General features: G+C 44.2%; 1 protein-coding gene across 1 annotated transcript in view; it reads left to right on the forward strand.

Moving 5' to 3' along the window:
- The window catches only part of slco3a1 (solute carrier organic anion transporter family, member 3A1), a 197,937-nt gene that overhangs the window by 157,772 nt on the left and 19,264 nt on the right, over positions 1-20,901 (forward strand). The window contains exons 3-7 of the mRNA XM_041175166.1: positions 599-697; positions 1,943-2,212; positions 4,242-4,406; positions 7,865-8,063; positions 10,032-10,170. Coding sequence (XP_041031100.1) covers positions 599-697; positions 1,943-2,212; positions 4,242-4,406; positions 7,865-8,063; positions 10,032-10,170 — 872 coding nt within the window. The remainder of the gene's footprint in view (positions 1-598; positions 698-1,942; positions 2,213-4,241; positions 4,407-7,864; positions 8,064-10,031; positions 10,171-20,901) is intronic.

Consider the following 20,901-nt stretch of genomic DNA (forward strand, 5'->3'; position numbering starts at 1 on the left):
TTAACAAAGGGCATCACAGACCTGGTTATACTGGATCCAAGAGTACGTCCGTTCCTGATCTCAGGCTTAAGGAGAGTTGAAGCTCCATGAAGTGTAACTAGGCCCGATTTCCTAGTTTCTTACTTTTATCCCCACTTTCAGGGTTCGTCTTGGAGCCTTTTTTGTTTATTCTTAAAATTGCTTTATATTTTTTTCACTTGTTTAAAAATTGTGGGCGCCAAAACTGAATGAAACGTTACCTGTCCTAACGGGGCTGGAGATGCAACCAGAGGCCTAGATTTTTGACTCGTCCCTCGGCAGATTTCCTTTCCACCAGGCCATGCCCGTTTTCCAAACCTGTACAATTTTTCGTGGGACACGAGGGTGATGAATATAGACGCCCTTACATGGTAGGCCTATTGTAACATGGCACCAATTGGGAGAGGATTCCATCAAAAATCTCCAGGCTAATGGCCACATAACCATGTTGTAGGGTGTGTCCGCCACTACTGTGATTTTAATTCCAAGATTTATCCGCAGGACTGACAGAGAAAGAACAAAACAAAACAAGTTGCTTCTGCTTCACTTTGTTGTTTTTTTTTGTCCTTTTTTTTAATAGGAATTCTCTTCACCACTCTGGTTTTCGGCCCAGCCTGTGGTTTCATCCTCGGCTCTCTCTGCACTAAGTTCTACGTGGACGCAGTTTTCATTGACACAAGTATGTGAGATCTTCCTGTCACTATTGTTAGGCTTGTCATTTTTGCCTCTTTTCTCCTCTCCAATTTCCTCTGTTCCTCTCCCACTGGTGTTTGTCTCTCACACCGTCTGCATTGCTTGGGCTCACAGGGTTTTTTTAATTCATTCATGGGATGCGGGTGTCACTGGCTGGGCCAGCATTTATTGCCCATCCCTAATTGCCCTTGAGAAGGTGGTGGTGAGCTGCCTTCTTGAACCGCTGCAGTCCCTATGGTGTAGGTACACCCACAGTGCTGTTAGGGAGGGAGCTCCAGGATTTTGACCCAGTGACAGTGAAAGAACGGCGACATATTTCCAAGTCAGGATGGTGAGAGGGTAACTTCCAGGTGGTGGTGTTCCCATGTATCTGCTGCCCTTGTCCATCTAGGCGGTAGAGATTGTGGGTTTGGAGAGTGATGTCGAAGGAGCCTTGGTGAGTTGGTAAAGAAGTGGCTGTTGTAATGACTGGTATTCAAGTCTTACAGGCAGATCTCTGAATGTCCTTAGCTGACCCATGCACACATACACACCACACGCATACACAATCACTCACATACACACACACGCATACACAATCACTCACATGCACACACACATTCGCACATGTACACGCGGTTTCCAACATAGATCACTGGAGAATGATCTGGAGCCAGAATCCTGGGTAACTTACTCCCCTTCCCCATACTCCAGGCATTCTTGATAGCGACTAAGCTCCTGAACTGCCGTCCCAAGTGAAATCAGCTAACAGCACAGCATGGGAATCAAAGCACCTCCCTGCCTTATGCAGCTCAGTATCACACCAAATGGCACATTTGAAGAGACGTGGAGAATTTTAGGGTGGGTATCCTAGAGCTTAGTCCTGTCCAGTAGATGACAAGGTCACCAATAGTGGGATAAGGAATTGGGGGGTGCAAAGTGGCTAGGATTGGAGGAACACCAAGATCTCAGAGGGCTGGGGGGGTGGGGGTTACCGGGAGAGGGAAGGGTGGGGCCACGGAGGGATTTGAACACAAGGATGAGAATTTTAAATGTGAGGCGTGGGTGAAAGACGAATCAATGTTCACTTCAGTGCCCCGTCCTATCTGATTTGACCTCTGTGTGGCTGACTCAATGACTCAGGGTTACTATTGATTGAGAAGAAATGTTGTCCTCACCCTAAAGAGAAACAGTGAAAGAGAAACCCATGGGGTTTGATCGTTGTTTTAAGCGTTTTATTTTTTTCTTGCAGGTAAACTGGATATATCGCCCGAGGACCCTCGCTGGATTGGAGCCTGGTGGGGAGGCTTCCTGCTCTGTGGTGCTTTACTTTTCTTCTCAGCTCTCTTCATGTTTGGGTTCCCACAGTCTCTGACCATCAAGAGTGACAGGATCACCGAGAGTGAGCAGGCCATGCTTCCACAGAACATGCCACAGGGGTTTGAGAGACCCAAGCCCAGCAATGGAGTGGCGGAGCACTTCCATCCCTCCAACCCCTCTTCCTGCTTCCAGCAGCTGCGAGGTCAGTCAAGACGCACCCACTCCCACCCTTCAGTGACCCAAGGGGCCATGATGCCCAGTAAAGGTCACCCGCCAACCAACTCCCCCCTCCCCCAACCCCCTACCCCCTCACCACCACTACCCTGGGGTTAGAAAGGGCAAATAATCCAACTCAAGCCGAGATTCCAAGTGCACAAGATGAGGGTAACCTGATCTCAGCTCTGATGCTCCCAAAGGATTAGAGGGGACATGAGGGTGGTGGGTATCTGGAATTCACTGCCTGAATTGGTGGTTAAGGCTGAAATGCTCAACTCGTTTATAAGGTATCTGGATATGCACCTGAAGTGCTGTCACCTGGTGCTGGAAAGTTGGATTAAAAATGAGCAGCTAGTTTCTTTTTACCTCTTTTAATGGCCAGCACAGACATGGTGGGCTGAATGGCATCTTTTTGCCCTGTGACTTTTCTACGGTGCAGTCAAATACCCCCACAAAACTCACTGTCGGTTCACAATGGCTTGGGCACCATAGCAGGATTTGTGGATTCCCACAGAAACATACCCCGGCCAGAGACTGCCTGCGGTGGCTGCAAAATTTAAACAGGAGCTTGTGTGTTGTCGTTGCCACCTGCTCAGCTCTGAACTCCTCTCAGGCTATGTGAACATCACTCTGTTAGCAACAGCATGGGATCCATTCAAAGCTGTTATGATTGATTCTTTCTGGACTATTCCCTCCCCTCTTTGAACTGTGGACTCCACCCTGCTGTGGGACTCAGTGTCTCCTCACAACGGAATGGGCGATAGAGGGAACTCACAGCTTAACACCAGCCTCAAACCTTGCATTTAATTTTGCTTTTAATTTGACCCTTAATTATTTCAATTCAATTAAATCCTACAAAAGTCTCATAACCACAGGAGAGGCCTTGGGTTTCCTTCACAGTGTGCCAGGAACTTTTCTTACCCAATAGGTTTGTCCTCTGTGGCTCAGTGGGTAGCGCACTCAGTAACAGCCCAGAGACTTATGTGTAAAATTTAGGCTGGTGCTGAGGCAGTGCTGCATTGTTGGAGATGCTGCCTTTCAAACAAGATGTCAAAGCAAAGTCATGTCTGCCCTTTCAGGTGCACACAAATGATCCCATGGATCTGCTTTGAAGAAGAAAGGGGAATTCTCCCAGTGTCCTCGTCAGTGTTTATCCCTCAAGCAAAGGATATTTATTTATTTATTTCATGGCTTTCCGACAGTGAATGCACTTTGCTTTTATGCACTTTGGAGGTCATGAAAGGCACTATATAAATCCAAGTCTGTCTTTCTTTCAAATCTGATATTAACCAGATAATATGTTTTTAGTATAATAAAAACAGAAAATGCTAGATAACCTCAGCAGGTCCGGCAGCATCTGTGCAGAGAGAAATAGAGTTAACATTTCGAGTCCAGATTCAGAGCCAGTTTCGAGTTTTTATTTCAGGTCTCCAGCATCTGCAGTATTTTGCTTTTATATTAACCTGTTTTTAGTGATGTCGATTGTGGGATAAATATTGACCAAAATACTTGGAGAACTCACCAGCTTTTCTTTGTAACAGTGCCACCCTCTCTTCCTGACTTGGAAATATATCACCGTTCCTTCACTGTCACTGGGTCAACATCCTGGAACTCCCTCCCTAACAGCACTGTGGGTGTACCTACACCACATGGACTGCAGCGGTTCAAGAAGGCAGCTCACCACCACCTTCTCAAGGGCAATTAGGGGTGGGCAATAAATGCTGACCTGGCCAGAAACACCCACATCCCATGAATTAGTTTTTTAAAATCTTCTACATCCACCTGAGAGGGCAGAGGGAGCCTCGGTTTAACATTCTGAACTCCGATCCTTCTGGTGAAAGGGTAATATTTATCCCTGTGCATGAGCCATGTCCCATTCAGTGGAAAAGTAATCCCCCAGGATATCGGAAATACAGAAGGTTCGAAGCTGACAGCGGTCTGGCTGCTTGCTGCTGATTGATTCTGTTTCTGGGGTGAAGGTGTCTCACTGTGAGGGTTTGTTTTTCCTGTCACAGTGATTCCGAAGGTCACCAAGCACTTGCTGTCGAACCCGGTGTTTACGTGCATCGTCCTTGCTGCCTGCATGGAGATCGCTGTGGTCGCTGGATTCGCTGCCTTCCTTGGCAAGTACCTCGAGCAGCAGTTCAACCTCTCCGCCTCCTCGGCCAATCAGCTTCTGGGTAAGTGAGACCATGAGGATCCCCATTGTGCCGGGCTGTCTTACCAGGGATTTTTACCGATGGAGATGGTGCCACAAAAGGGTTGGGCTTATACCCATTAGAGTTTAGAAGAATGTAAGGTGATCTTTTTGAAACCTATAAGATCCTTAGGGCACCTGACAGGATTATTGCTGAGGGGATATTTCCCCTTGTGGGGGAGTCTAGAACCAGGGGGCACAGTTTAAAAATTAGGCCTTTCCCATTTAATACTGAGCCGAAGAGAATTTTTTCTCTCAGAGGGTCATTAGTCTGTGGAATTCTCTTCCTCAGAAAGCAGGGACGTTGAATATATTGAAGGCTGAGTTAGACAGATATTTGAGTCAAAGGTTATGGGGGTGCACACAGGAAGGTGGAGTTGTGACCACAGTCAGATCAGCCACAGTCTTACTGAGTGGTGGAGCAGGCTCGAGGGGCTGAATGGCCTACTCCTGCTCCCAATCCTTGTGTTCTGCTGATATTACGGAGCAGCATTTGCTCAGTTCCCTGACCTTCCTCTGCTATAAGGGGTTAACACTGTTAAAAAAAGAGGCTGAGTGTATCATGTATGCTGCAAATCTGTTCACTAGATATTGGCAAGGCTCATTTCTAGCCTCATGTCTTTGTGATTGCACTGCTGACGGTTTACAAGCGTGAAGATCGACAACAGTGACTTACAACACCCTTGAAATGCCATCACTTGTGTCCATTCTAGCGTTACGAGCAAGTGAAGCAGATGTGAACAATTGTGCCCACTCCTGGGTGTTTGGGCCCTTGCAGCCACCCAGCACAGGTCTGGGCACAATTTGGCCATCGCAATGCCACGTGGAGCATAAATACCAGCGTAGCCCAGTTGGTCTGAATATTTCTGCGCTGCAAAAGCCTACTTAATCCATGCAATTCACTCCAGTGCCTGACTTGAGCAATGCTTCTCTCATGGGAGAAAGAGCAGGTCGCACAGTACAAAGGCTGAGTAGCTCAAGTAACATTTGGATTTCTAGGATAGAGAAGAGGTGCTTATAACTGTCGTAGACGATGGGATTTAATGGAGCATAGCAGCTGGATAGTTTAAAGTTAGGATGAAGTGAGTGTCTCGTGTGTATTAATTATGAATATCATTGAGTAGATAGGTTTGTGTGTCTTTAATATGTATACGCTGTCATTAATATTCCTTCAGCTTCACAATGGTTTAGCTAGTAAATGCACTGCCTTTTGTTTAATTAAAAGCTGCAAAGAGACACCGAGCTGGGGCACTAGTTGGCCTCCATGGCTCAGTAAGGAGATGGACACTCAGCCAATCCTGTCCCTTGTCACGACCACTGTGACTCCTTCCAAAAGTGTGATATGCATGGAAGCTGGACATGGCTTTGTGATATCAGCACAGTTAACTATCCTGGCCACTCCCTTAGCTATGACCTCCATCTTCTCTCTCTTCAAGTCCAAAGGACAGTTTTGAGCACAGGGGGGAGGGGGAAAGGTGGGGGAATTCAGACGATAGTGAATCAGGAGCCAAGGAGTAACCTGGGTCAGGATTTTATGGCCCCTCCTGCCCGGCAGGATATTATGGTCTCACCAAACTGAATGGAGATTTAAATAGCTCTCCGCATCTACCGGGGGATAGACGCCAAGGCAGGGTCATAAAATCCTGGCCCTGGAGTTTGAGAAAACAAGGGTGTGTTCTGAACAGATAATTAGTGAAGATTGATCAGCCCATCAGACACAGCAAGTCCCAGGGGTGAACAGACAGTGTTGTTAGCAATGAACTTCCTAATTTAATATTTTTTGTGTTCAAAGCAAAACACACATATCTTAATGAAAGATGGGAATTGGAGATTCTGGTTGTTGGTTTGAGTCATGCAGATTTCCTTCCCTAAAGGGCAATAATGAACTAGATGGGTTCACAACAATTGATGATAGTTTTATGGTCACTGTTGCTGAGACTGTCAATTCCAGATTTTTATTGAATTTAAAGTCCACCAGCTGCCGTGGTAGGATTTGAACCCGTGGCCCTAGAGCATTAACCTTGGTCTCTGGTTTACTAGTCTATTAGTACATTGCCACAAAGCCAATAAGATACCAGGTTAGTAAAAACAAAAAACTGTGGGTGCTGGAAATCCAAAACAACAACACAAATACCTGGAAAAACTCAGCAGGTCTGACAGCATCTGCGGAGAGGAACACAGTTATCATTTCGAGTCCGAATGACTCTTCAACAGAACTAAGGAAAAATAGAAAAGGGGTGAAATATAAACTGGTTTAGGGGGAGGGGGTGGGACAAGTAGAGCTGGATAGAGGGCCAGTGATAGGTGGAGATAACCAAAAGATGTCATAGACAAAAGGACAAAGAGGTGTTGACGGTTAGCTGAGATAAGTGCTAATGGTGAATATAAAGATACCGGGCTGATATGAGTTAACTCAGCAGAGACCTGGAGGATGTGTTAAATCAGTATGACAGTGAGGACAGGATTAATGCTGGGTTTGACACATGTCCCTTTACATCCCCCCACCCAGCATCCCCCTCCCGTCAATTGGTTATCCGTGCTCGTGACATGAAAATAGCTGTGTACATGACATGTCAGAGGACAGCCAAAGTATGTGAATGCTCATAGTACAAACATACGCAAAGAAAGACAGGACAGGACCACTCAGTCCATCATGGTACAGCCACACAGGCACCGTAGACCTATCCCACCCCCAGTCTCAGGATTGGGAGCCCTCCTCTTACAACTAATCTACATTGGAAGCATTGATGTTGACAGGAAGAGAAACCTCTTTTGAGAAACTGATATTCAACCCAATGCTGGTTCAGTATTTCCAATTTCAATCGATGGTCATTGTTTTCAGGGTTTATTTTGGTGATTTATTGCAGTCTGTTTGTAATGTGGTTTCGCTGGTTGGACTTTCACCCTCAAGTCAGAACGTTGTGGTTATACGCACCACTCCAAGATTTAAAGCAAATAGTCTAGATTGACACTATCGCAGGACTGAAAGCTGCATTGCCAGAGATGCTTTCATTTGATGAGACATTAATCAATGGAACCACCTAGCTTGTTAGGTGAATGTTAAGAATCCCAAGATAGTATTTGAAGTTCTCCTGGTGTTCTAGTCAATATTTCTCTCTTAACCTGTACGATTAAAAAGTTAATTAACCTGCCGGCTGTTTATGTGATGGTGCTGGTACAGAATAACTCCAGCATTTGCTTAGACAAAACTACCACTTCAAAACCAACTCATTTTTAAAAGTTCTTAAAGTTGTTTTAATGCAATATTGTTTTATTTTTAATTTTGTTTTATTTTGATTACACCTCTGTGAAGCACCAAGGGGAAATTTTCTAGGTTAAAGGTGCTGTGTATTTGCAACTTGTTGTTGGCACATGTAGTGGCAGCCATGTCTGTCCACCAGCTGTTTAATTTTACGCTGCCTTCTTCTTCCTGTTCCACAGGAATGACAGCCATTCCCTGCGCATGTCTGGGCATCTTCCTCGGAGGACTTCTAGTGAAAAAACTCAGCTTGACGCCTCTGGGTGCCATTAGAATGGCCATGTTAGTTAACCTCGTGTCCACTGCATGCTACATTTCCTTTCTCTTCCTGGGATGTGACACAGGACCCATAGCCGGGGTCACTGTCCCTTATGGAAACTCGTGAGTACAATATTTTTAAATCTTGAAAGCCATTGTGATGGGCCTTGGCCCATTGTTCGGGCTAATGATTTAGAGGGGGGTTGGGCTGTAGTTTTCTTTCTTGTCCCTAGATTTGGGTCAAAAAAAGTATGCAAGATTGTCCTGTGAGGAAATTCTGTGTTTGCCTATCAATGTCCTTCACCGTTTGAAGGCCTAAAATTAAATAGGGAGAGCCCCAGGTTAAAGTATAGATTGTGACTTGCAAGAACAGGGTACGAATTAATCACTTTCCATGGAACGAAGAGGGAAGCAGAAGAGGACGGAGAAGCAAAAAGACAAGAGACAGAGCAGAAGAGCAAAGACAGGTAGCAACAGCATCGTCATAGTGAGCACAACCAATTTATATGAGTGGGGCCATATTCGCTGTACTGTGGAACAGCAGTGGAGATTCATTAATTTCTAAATGATTTGGTATTAAACACAAGGAGGAATCATCTGGATATTCTATTGGTCCTATATTGAAAAATATTTTAAAAAATTAATCATTGCAATTAATCTACTCAAAATAAACTTAAATTTTGTTCTCTCTGGGTCCAGAAGAAGAAAGATGATATATTGAATTAAATAAGCAAGCTGAGAAATTGGGCTCATTAGTACCCCAATTTTACGTAGAGGAGTTTTGTGAAGGAAATCCAGAATGTGGGGCCTTGACAGCTGAAGACTTGGCCACTGTTGTGGCGTGGCAGATGATGTGTGCCAGGTGGACAAAATCCACAAGGGAAACTTGGTCGCGCTATCACAACAGTTTTGCAATTTGTATTTGTTATGAGATATGTGCACTGAATTTAGAAGTAATAAGTCCACCAAGACCTATAGAGATTTTAAAAATTAAAATATTTATTAACAATATAAAAGATTTCAAGCACATACACAAGACTACAATTACTACTGTAATACTATAATAACTCCTCAAATTCCTAATTAACCTGACCGCAGCGCCCCCCCCCCCACCCCCGACCCACCAGGCCCCAGTTACACTCCCTTTAAAGCAATGGACCAAAAATAGATATTAGATTTAAAACAAACTCAGCAAGTTAACAAATATCCTGGACTGTGGAATTCCAAATGGCTTTTCCCCAACTTCAGTTCTGTAGCACAGCAGACTCATGCACAAATGCTGAAGGTTTCATTAAGGCTATTTCACACACTCCTGTTATATCTTACATGGCCTCCTGACACATAACCTTTCATTCTTCTTTATATATGTTTTTTTTTTAACATGTAAGTTCTATTGATCCATATGTCTTTGAAACTATATCTTCTTCATAACAAAAACTTGCATGGTGCCAATATTGCCAGTAACCTTTGGGAAAAATAAACACATTTCTTAGCCTTGCTTATCTGGCTAATTATAAATGGACTAAGATCCCTTTGAAATCCAAATATCCTTTCATTTACCTAAAAATGCAAATTCGCTTCACACCTTACGTGCTAAGCCAGCACCCATGTTTACTCGTTAGCATGTCAAACACCTAGCTTCTTTTGATGATTTAAAGCTTGCCGTCTACTTGACTACAAAATATAATCAAATCACACATAGACCAAACTATACTTACCCCCTAAACCTACTTCACAATAAACCAGAAAAATATGATGAAAAAAATGTTAGTTTTATGACACCACCAATGGTGGGGCAAATACAGGGAGGGGTGCAGAAGAGACCAGGAGGAATGAAGAACGCTGGTGGGGTGGGAGGTGGTGAGTTGTTGGGTAGAGGAGATTACAGAGGTAGAGACGTGTGAAGCCTTGAAGGGATTTAAACATAAGGATGGCAATTTTAAATTGGAGGTGTTGGGGAAACAGGGAACCAATGTAGCCAACAAAGGCATCTCTCTTCTTAGCTCATGTTGGAGGCTGTACTGCTAAAACCAGAAGAATATCAAATCTAGTTACTGCAAAGATGTTGATTCTTTCTTCTTTATATTGCAGATCTGTTTCGGATACAGATTTGGATCCTTATGCTCCCTGCAATAGCGATTGCGACTGCAAGACAGCAGCTTATAGTCCTGTCTGTGGATCTGATGGAGTTACCTACTTGTCTTCATGTTTTGCTGGCTGCTCCAATGTGGTGAGATTTAGTATGTATTAGTATACAGCACGGAAAGTGGAACAAGTCTCTAAATAGCAGGTTTTGGCGACAGTGGAAATTGAAAGTTAGTAGTCCACAAGATCGGACAGCCACTTCTAATACCCTTTACACTGGCAATGTAAGGAGTAAATAGAATTAAGCCAAATCGAAAACTAACAGATTAAGGGAAAATGGAGAGGCACCAGTTTAGATGGTAACTTGTAAAACTATGGGGCTGTTCAGGTTCCCCTTAAAACCCTGGAAGGCTATTGTCAGCAATGGGTTTGGTAGTTTCCATAAGACCATAAGACATAGGAGCAGAAATTAGACCATTCGGCTCATCATGTCTGCTCCGCCATTCAATCATTGCTGATAAGTTTCTCAACCCCATTCTCCCGCCTTCTCCCCGTAACCTTTAATCCTCTTACCAATCAAGATCCTATCTATCTCAGTTTTAAATACACTCAATGACCTGGCCTCCACAGCCTTCTGTGGCAATAATTCCATAGATTCACCACTCTCTGGCTAAAGAAGTTTCTCCTCATCTCTGTTCTAAAAGGTCTTCCCTTTACTCTGAGGCTGTGCCCTTCGGTCATAGTTTCTCCTACTAATGGAAACATCTTCCCCATGTCCACTCTATCCAGGCCTTTCTGTAAATTTCAATCAGATCCCCCCTCATCCTTCTAAACTCCATTGAGTATAGACCCAGAGTCCTCAAACGTTCCTCATATGTTAAGCCTTTCATTCCTGGGATCATTCTCGTGAACCTCCTCTGGACCCTCTCCAGAGCCAGAACATCCTTCCTGAGATACAGGGCCCAAAATTGCTCACAATATTCTAAATGTGGTCTGACCAGAGCCTTATAAAGCCTCAGCAGCACATCCCTGCTTTTATATTCTAGTCCTGTCGAAATAAATGCCAACATTGCATTTGCCTTCCTAACTACCGACTCAACCTGCAAGTTAACCTTAAGAGAATCCTGGACTAGTACTCCCAAGTCCCTTTGCACTCCAGATTTCTGAATTCTCTCCCCATTTAGAAAATAGTCTATGCCGCTATTCTTCCTACCAAAATGCCTGACCTCACACTTCCCCACGTTGTATTCCATCTGCCACTTCTTTGCCCATTCTCCTAACCTGTCCAAATCCTTCTGCAGCCTCCCTGCCTCCTCAATACTACCTGTCTCTGTACCTATCTTAGTATCATCTGCAAACTTAGCCAGGATGCCCTCAGTTCCTTCATCTAGATCATTAATGGATAAAGTGAAAAGTTGTGGTCCCAACACTGACCCCTGCGGAACTCCACTAGTCACCAGCTGCCATCCTGAGAAGGACCCCCTTATCCCCACTCTCTGCCTCATGCCAGGCAGCCAATCTTCTATCCATGCTACATGTTTCCCATGCTGTTGCTAATGAATGGTCAATGCACTAGGACTGCAGCTGCAGTGTTTCAGTGCTAACATTGAGCTTTGCTTAATCTGGCCTAACCTTTTAAGATTACATCTCAAGTATTTTCCTGGGAGTCCTGATAAGTAAAACTCCAGAGGCCAAATTAGAGACCAATCATAACTACCTGTATATTTCCAGCTCCAGGCAGAAGAACCAGATTCTTTTCAAGATAGTGTGTAGCATGCCTATTGTAACAGACCTGTGCTGGATGCAACACATACAAGATGTTATTTGGTAAATTGAGTTTTGGATGAGATTTTAATCCAAAGCCCATCTTTTCTCTCAGATGGATGTAAGAGATGTCATGCTACCATTCAAAGAAGAGCAAGGGAGTTCTCCCCAATGTGGGGCTGCTTTCCCCGATAGGTCATGGGCAGTATTTACCCCTAAACCAACACCACTAAGAAACAAACCAAATGAACTGGTCGTTATCATATTGCTGTTTGTGGGTGTTCTCTGTGTGCAACATGCTGCCTCTTTTCCAACAGTACATCAGTGACTACATTTCACAAGTAATTCATTGACTGTGAAGCCCATTGGGATGTCCCGAGGTCATGAAAGGAGCAATATAAATTCAAGTCTTTATTTTCTTTTACTTTGCTATTTTGTCCCCTTTAATGGGAAGCTAGCTAAGTACGTGAAGGGAAAAGGAATAGAAAGTTCTGTTGATAGGGTTATACGAAACAGGGGGCAACAAGGCTGGTGGAGAGCATAAACACTGGTTTAAGGGCCTGTTCCTGTGCTGTAAATTCCATGCCATTCTATGTAAAAGAGATGATAATCTGTTCAAAACAATCTGTTATTGCCCACTTTAAAACAATGAATAAACTGATATGATTGCAATAACCATAAATGTGTTAATATCTGACACATTAATATCTAAACTGAGGTCTCCCAGCTTAGCTAGAAAACAAAAGAGACATTGAATAACATCAGATAGTGGGACTGGTTTTGCTGCCTGAATGGATCAGCTTACAAGTGGAAGCTTAGAAAACAAAATCACACATTTGTCTATTTTTATGCACAGATGAGATTTTAATCATAACACTTGGGCATCTGAGGCTCTCCTGGCTGTCACTTGGCCTCACTAGGCCAATATTCATTCATGATTATAAGATTATATTCACACATAATCAGGAAATTAATGAGCCATTTTATATTAAATTGCAGCTGTATGAAACCTTAGCATGAAGAAATTATTCTCTTTGTCTCTATCATTAACTGAAATACTTCATTTTCTTTTCACGCTGCTTTCTTCAGACAGTAGACATGCATTGTTGATAATACAATGTATTAGTATTCTGTACCATGCAGGCTTACTGATTAGCCAAGGTCAATGAATTGTTAAAGGATAATGTTAGCTCCTGGTCTGCAAACTGAATGATCATCTCAAAATTAAAAAGAGAGGTTACTAACCATCAGTCTGCCTGTTGTGTGCCAGCTGTTACCAAATGGGAACCCTTTCATTCCTGGAAGTTTTGCAGTAACAATAACAACAATGTTGCATTTATATAGTGCCTTGAACATAAAAAACATAAAACATCCCAAACCACTTCACAGGAGTGTAATCAGACAAAAATTGATTGGGCAGTCTAAAAAATATATAAGGAGACCTACAGCATCTTTCACAAGCACTGGACATGTCAAAGCACTTCACAGTCACTGAAGTATTTTGGAAGAGTAGTCACTGTTATAATATAGGAAATGTGCCAACCAATCTGCACTCAGCAAGATTCCACAAAAAATGGGATAATGACCAGATAATCTGGCTTAACAATGTTGTAATATGCCTTTAAGCGATAGCAACAGGCTATCACTAATGGGGAAATGTGTCATGTGATCTAGTCTCAATTTCACTTTGGCCTGTGAGCAGGGCACAAAGCACACAGCTCTGCTGCTGATGTCTTCAAGCTTTGCACCCAAGTATATCAGTTCATTGCACTTAGTTTAAATGAATGAACCCACAATGTGTTTACACAACCCTTTATGAGTAATTGGTGACTTTATATCATTATAAAAAAACAACATGGTGCACAGTGGTGGTCAACAGCGTGGCAGCAAAATTAAATTCAGGTACGACATGGTGAACAGCCTTAGATTGTGCTACATGGCATAAGATGACCCTCGGCATTTTGGTCAGACCACAGTGTCGGAGAGTGTTGAAACTGCAGTGTGCTGACTGCGTAGAAAGGTTTTGAAGACACGGCATAGGTATAATGCTCAAAAAAAGAGCTGGTAAGCAGACGGCTCCCTTGTTTTGAGATTGCAACGCATAGCCTGAGAGCTCAGTGAGTGGGACAGGGTGTAGAGAGAACCATCACCAGGTTAGCTCAGTTGGGAAAGGGATTGATTGGCTGGATCAATGATGAGCAAGGAACAGTCAAACAGAAATAAAAACGACTAAACTGTCATAAAAATTGGGCCAGAGAAGGTCACAATTATATCAGATGGCTTTGGGAATTGTTGAAAAATAATTGAATAAAACAAGGAGGAAGGTCAAAGGGATATTGTCAAAATGTCCACAAAATTCCACAGTTTGAATTGGGATGTTGCTGACTGACTATCCGAATTCATTATGTTTAAACAGTGTGCAGAGCTATGTTTTCTCAATTCAGGTGTGTCTGAACCAGACAAGCAAGCCATAAAAATTCGCCTAGCAATTAGGAACAAAGGTCTACACAGGGTGAACACATCAGCAGAAGAGGTAAAGGATCCCCAAAAGATTTGGACTGTATTGAAGACCGGTTCAGAATCAGGTTAAACTTCCATATTCATCAACTAGAGTTCATGTTATTTTGATAACAGCTTGCAGAATCTATAGACCACTTCGTCAACAGATGCAAAGAAAGGGTACGTATTGTGATTTTTCAAATGCAGAGCTAGCAGACAGAATTGAGTTGGTGATCACCTTCACCCCCATGGAAGCATTCTGGAAAGATCTGCTAGACAAGCCAAAAACATAAAGCATCAAAGAGCTACTCAAGGATGGACGTCAGTATGAAGTGATCCTCGCAGGTCGTTGAAGCTTACAGGTCATAAGTACAAGCCCTGTTGTTGACGCACTCACTAGAACAACCAAACCTAGCAAGACATGTGGAAGGTGTGGCCTTATGTGACCGTCAAGGTGTGGCCTTCCACATGCACCAAGTAAATGTCCAGCTTTCCACCAATTCTGCAAAGCATGTGGCAGAAAGTACCATTGGCAGAGGCTGTGCATTAGAGCAAAGGCTGATGCAGCTACAATGAGCTGTGCACTGATCGAAACAGACCCTACATAACGGGTACCTTCAAGCAACAAAAATGACCATCCGGTATCCTGTAAAAAACACATGCATGAGGTGATTGATGAGTCAGAAAATGACAATGATGTGCACAATGAGACGAAGAGTGGTGAACACAGGTTTCACACCGTCAATCTCGTAAAGCATAAAATCGTCACCATCCGAGATGTTTGCCAAAATTCAAATTATCTGCCCTAAGAAAGTTGGCAATTATTCATTATTGGCCAAGGTTGACAGGGGGCAAGTGCAAACAACCTACTTCTGTGGATTCTAAAAGATATATATCCACAGACATGGAGGGCCATGTTGAAATCTATTACTGTACAACTTTCGGCATACAATAGTTCATTAATTCCAAGTACAATCAATCCTCCTGGGTCTCTCAGATGTTCTACAATGCGGAGACTAAAGGCTCAGCCGGCATGCCATGACCTCTTACCAATCACAATCCTTGGAATCAGTCAGACCTCACAAGGCAGATCAACCTCAGAAACTATTCCTGTCACCTCAGTTCACGACCTAAGATTTGAAGTATCAGAATGTTTCGACAAAATTGGCAGATTTAAGCGAGCTGCAATGTTACACTTGCAGGAGAATGCAAGTCCCTCGACTGACCTGGTACACTTTGCGCAACGCAAAGGCTGGCAGCTGTATGGAGAAATGGTGAAAGATTCCACACTATAGGAACTGTGAGAAACCATCCTGGAAGGATGACCTGATTCATTTCAGCGTGACAATGAATACACAAGAACATTATGGCTTTACTGGGATGAGCTAGGCATCTCCTGGAGAGTCATTTTTAAAGGCAGGCGGGTCATCCATACCAGAATCTTTGTGACTTGATATTCTTCAAAAACTTCATCACTCACACATGGGCATAGATTGGACAAGAGGACTTGCAACAGAGACAGTCTATTGGCCAGGTATGAACAATGACATTGAAGTCATCAAGAAATGCTTGGCATGTCCGAAGCTTGCGCCAAGTCAGCACAAAGAACCACTGATTCCACATGAAGTTCCTACCCACCTTTGGTCCAAAATCACATCCAACGTCTTTCATGTCCATGGCACTAACTTCATCGTCATCTTGGACTAGCTTACCAAGTACCCCATTATTCGACAATTGCACAATACACCAAGAACAACTGTATTGCACACTCTAAGTGCTATTTTCAGTTAATTTGGTGTTCCCAGAGAGATCATTACGGATATCAGTCCGCAATTTATTTGTAAGCCATTTCAGGATATGTGTGAGAAGTGGAATATCAATCACATTACTTCTTTTCCTCATTACTCTAGATCTAACGGCCTGGCTGATTGAATGATTCGCACAGTGAAATCCCTAATTCTGAAATATAGACAGACCAAGCAAGATCTACACATTGCAATGTCACATCTGAGCGTGACACCTCTAAGTGCAATTATTCCATCACCAGCAGACCACTGCGTACCAATTTACCTACTCTTACCCATTGTACTCTTTTAGAAACTAGAAAGCAACTTCTAAAACTGCAAGAGAACCAATGTGCACAATAAAAATGCAGGTACAGAACTGCCAAGTTTACAGTTGGGACAACAAGGTCACACCGAGAATCCCACAGAAGCTACATGGCAGCCAGCTGAGGTGACGAGGATTTGTCCAGAACTGAGGTCCTTTAAGTCAGACACATAAAGGTGCAATGGTGAGGTGCAACCGAGGACAAATCAGATACATTCCAGCTCCTTAACCACCATGCAGCCCTATTGTATTGAGGACAAGATCCAAAATGCAATCAGGAGCAACAGATCAGAATGACAATCCCACAAATTACTGTGAGCAATTAAAGAAATCTCCAGACAATGTTACCTTTACAAGATACCAGCAGATTACATCCACACTTTAGAGACTCATAGATTCATCAGTTCTATACACCTATGTAATGGTAACTAAACATGAACATGTATTGTAAATAGTTATAACTTCTTTGGAAGGGGGGAAAGTTTCTTTTAAAAGAAAGGGAGATGTTGTAATATACCTTTAAGGGATAGCAGCACGCCATCACTCGAGGGGAAATGGGTCATGTGATCCAGTCTCAGTTTCACTTTGGCCTGTAAGCAGAGCACATGGCACACAGCTCTGCTGCTGATGCCTTCAAGCTTTATACCCAAGTATATTGGTTCTCATCTGCCTAGTTTAAATGAATGAATCCACAACATGTTTACACAATCCCTTATGAGTGAAATGAGCTTTTATATCATTATAAAAACACAACAAGTAATGCTGATCAAGGGATCAATATTGGATGAACACAGTTGAAGTTTTTTTGTGATAGTTCTGTGTTTATCAAGGTTAAGGATATCAATGAATGGCATGAGACTAGGAAATTCTGAGGAACAAAGGGACCTTGGCGTGTGTGTCCATAGATCTCTGAAGGTGGAGGGGTATGTTAGTGGCGTGGTGAAAAAGGCATATGGGACACTTGCATTTATCAATCGAGGCATAGATTACAAAAGTAGGGAGGTCATGTTGGAGTTGTATAGAACCTTGGTGAGGCCACAGATGGAGGATTTTGTGGGGTTCTGGTCCCCACATTATAGGACGGATGTGATTGCACTGAAGGGGGTGCAGAGGAGATTCACCAGGATGAAACTTTTAAGTTATGAAGCGAGGTTGGATAGACTTAGGTTGTTTTCGTTGGAGCAGAGAAGACTGAGGGGCGACCTGATCGAGGTGTACAAGATTATGAGGGGCATGGACAGGCTGGGTGGAAGCAGCTGTTCCCCTTAGTTGAAGGGTCAGTCACGAGGGGACATAAGTTCAAGATGAGGGGCAGGAGGTTTAGAGGGGATGTGAGGAAAAACTTTTTTACCCAGAGGGTGGTGACAGTCTGGAATACACTGCCTGGGAGGGTGGTGGAGGTGGGTTCCTCACATCCTTTAAAAAGTACCTGGATGAGCACTTGGCACATCAAAACATTCAAGACTATGGGCCAAGTGCTGGTAAATGGGATTAGGTAGGTAGCTCAGGTGTTTCTCAGTATTGGTGCAGACTCGATGGGCCGAAGGGCCTCTTCTGTACTCTGTGATTCTGTGATATCTATTTGAGGAACAAGACACTCCCTTTTCAGGCACTTTGTGCCAGTGTCATGGCCGGGCTAGGCACCATATGGTGAAAGCAGATTGCATCGCTCCAACATCAAAGTTCCTTCTATTGCCTCAACTTCAGAAGGGCCCAAAAATAAAAACAAAAAACTGCGAATGCTGGAAATCCAAAACAAAAACAGAAATACTTGGAAAAACTCAGCAGGTCTGGCAGCATCGGCGGAGAAGAACAAAGTTGACGTTTCCAGTCCTCATGACCAATGAGGACTTGAAACGTCAACTCTTTTCTTCTCCGCCGATGCTGCCAGATCTGCTGAGTTTTTCCAGGTATTTCTGTTTTTGTTTCAGAAGGGCCCATCCTGTTGCAGAAGTTTTCCATTTACCACAATAGCCTAACTGAAATAGTACAATGTTTATAATAATATTTGCATAGTTCTGGTACCTTATTGTGGCAAGGCATCTCACCATGTTGCCTACCATGAATATCACTTGATTACATTGTGCCGAATCTAATGCCAAATTAGCAACATAGGAACAAGAGGAGGCCATTCAGCCCCTTGAGCCTCTTCTGGCATTCATTTAGGTCATGGCTAATCTGTGCCTTAACTCCATCTACTTGCCTTGGTTCCACAACCCTTAATGCACTTAACCAACATCGATCACGGTTTTGAAATTTTCATTTGACACCCCAGCCTGAACATCTTTTTGGAGGAGAGAGTTCCAGATTTCCAGTGTCTGTTGTGTGAAGGAATGCTTCCTGACATCACCCCGAAATGATCCAGCTCTAATGTTAAAGTACGGCCCCTGGTTCTTGTCCCTCCTACCAGAAGAAATAGTTTCTATCTTCCCAATTAAATCTCTTAATCATCTTAAACACTTCAATTAGACCACCACTTGGTCTTCTCTATTCAATCCACCAAGAACCAGACTGAGACCAGGGCCTGGATTTTACAGCCCTCCACTGAAGATAGGTGGGGGGGGTCTCGTAAAATGCGGTGCATGACCTTCCCGACGGGTGTTTGGGGGCAGGCGCAGGCAGCCCACCCACCCTTCAGCTTATTAAAACCCTTAAGTGGCAATTAATGGTCACTTAAGTGCCTCATTCCACCTCTGCAGCGATTTTGCCCATAGCAGGGGGAAGGCCACGCCAGGTGGGTAGCCCAGCAGCTTTTATTGTGCAGGCTGGTGTCCAACAAGGATGGAGGTGGGGAGGATCCTCCTTTGGGGGTCTGCTGTGCCCATTGGAGGCACCCCCTGCAAAGGTCATGGCCCTCCTTTAGCTCTTTGCCTGGCCTCTAAAACCCGGACCCTCACCCACCTCATTGGGGCCTGCCATCTAGGCCTTGTCGATACCCTGGACATACCTTGAAGTCTGGCTCCATACCTCCTCTTGTTCAGGGACTGCCTGTGGTCCCAGTATTGACCAACGCTCGAACCTAGTGCTGCTAGGACTACAGAGCTGCCAGCCAATCAGATGGAGTGCAGCTCTCCAAGAAAGGACTTGCTCCTCAGATGGGGGCAGACATTTCGACCTTCAGCAATTGATGCTGATACCAGTACAAAATGACTGCAGGGCGGCCGGCTTTTTGACTAGCAGGCTTCCAACCAACATTTTATTTTCAGGGGGTTGGTGGGGGAGGTGTGAGTAGCGGGGAAAATGGCTTCCCATAAAATCCAGCTCCAGGAACCAGATTGAGACAGGGGGCAGAATTTTGTGTTCCCCACCGGCGGGTTTGTAGGGAGAGTTGGCCATAAAATTCTTCGGCCTTTCCACTGGGCTCTTGGCTGCTCCGACCTCTTGCAATTTTAGGGTGGGACAGATGAGGCCTAAGCTGGTCCCCACCCTGCACCCCCCCCCCCCCACCCCCCAAATCCTCGCCCCAGTTGAGGCCCTTAAGTGGCCAATAAATGACCACTTAGGCGGCATTTCCCGCTCAGCCTCAATTTTCAGGCTGGCAGGAGAGAAGTCTGAAAGATGATCCTGCTCACGCCTCAGAGGGGAAGCGAGGTGGAGGAGGTGAGCACTTCCATCAAAGACCTCCTTTTAACATCAGGCACGCCACCATCCCAAAACGCTGCAGCTGGTGCTTCCTTCCCCCCCAACATCCTCTCCACAAATACCCCAACCAAACTCTCCCCCTCCCCACCCATCCCACCCCCACCTCCACCCCCCCCCAACCCCACCCTTCCTACCCCCCCAACCCCATCCCCACCCCCTTCTCCAAGCCCCACCCCACCCCATTCCCCAAGCACCCCACCACCACCCCCCCCAACCCCCCGGGAGGAAGGGAAACTCCGCCATCCGAAAGATCCTGGCCCAGGAACCAGATTGAGACCAAGAAGCAGAGTGAAACCAGCACACTTCATGTACAACTTTACCGCGAAAGAGTTTAGATTTGCTCTCAGATCCTTGAGGTAAAAGGGCAGGTTCTAACTTGCCAAGAAAACGGTCCTTTGACCTGTTCAGTTGGCAATGATTTTGCTCAGATTTTGTTTTAGATATTTAATTGAAGTTCTACTCTATAATTATTTGGGGTAGCGAGGTATCTTGAAGAGTGATGCTAGCTTACATAATTAATGACTATTCACTCCAGAAGGCTATTATTTCCATGTCTCAGCCAGTGACAGCTTCATAATGGGTTACTTGTAAAGGAGAGCATGTAATAAGTTCAGCTGAATGGTTCTCCTTTGTTGAGTTGATCTTACTGTGTGTCTTTTGTTGGGTAAACCTATGGGAGGGTGCCATGATATGCAGAGAATCACTGCCAGCCTGCGACTGTGACTTCTACCCCTGCCCTTTGTAAAAGGTCGGCAACGCTCTAACATAATGCATTCCTCTTCACAATTTTCATAATCTTTTACTGATAAAATGATCAACAGCGGAAGATGATAACGTCCAGAGAGTCAAGTGTATCATATAC

Source organism: Carcharodon carcharias, chromosome 26 (assembly GCF_017639515.1).
Source record: "Carcharodon carcharias isolate sCarCar2 chromosome 26, sCarCar2.pri, whole genome shotgun sequence".
Classification (NCBI taxonomy): domain Eukaryota; kingdom Metazoa; phylum Chordata; class Chondrichthyes; order Lamniformes; family Lamnidae; genus Carcharodon; species Carcharodon carcharias.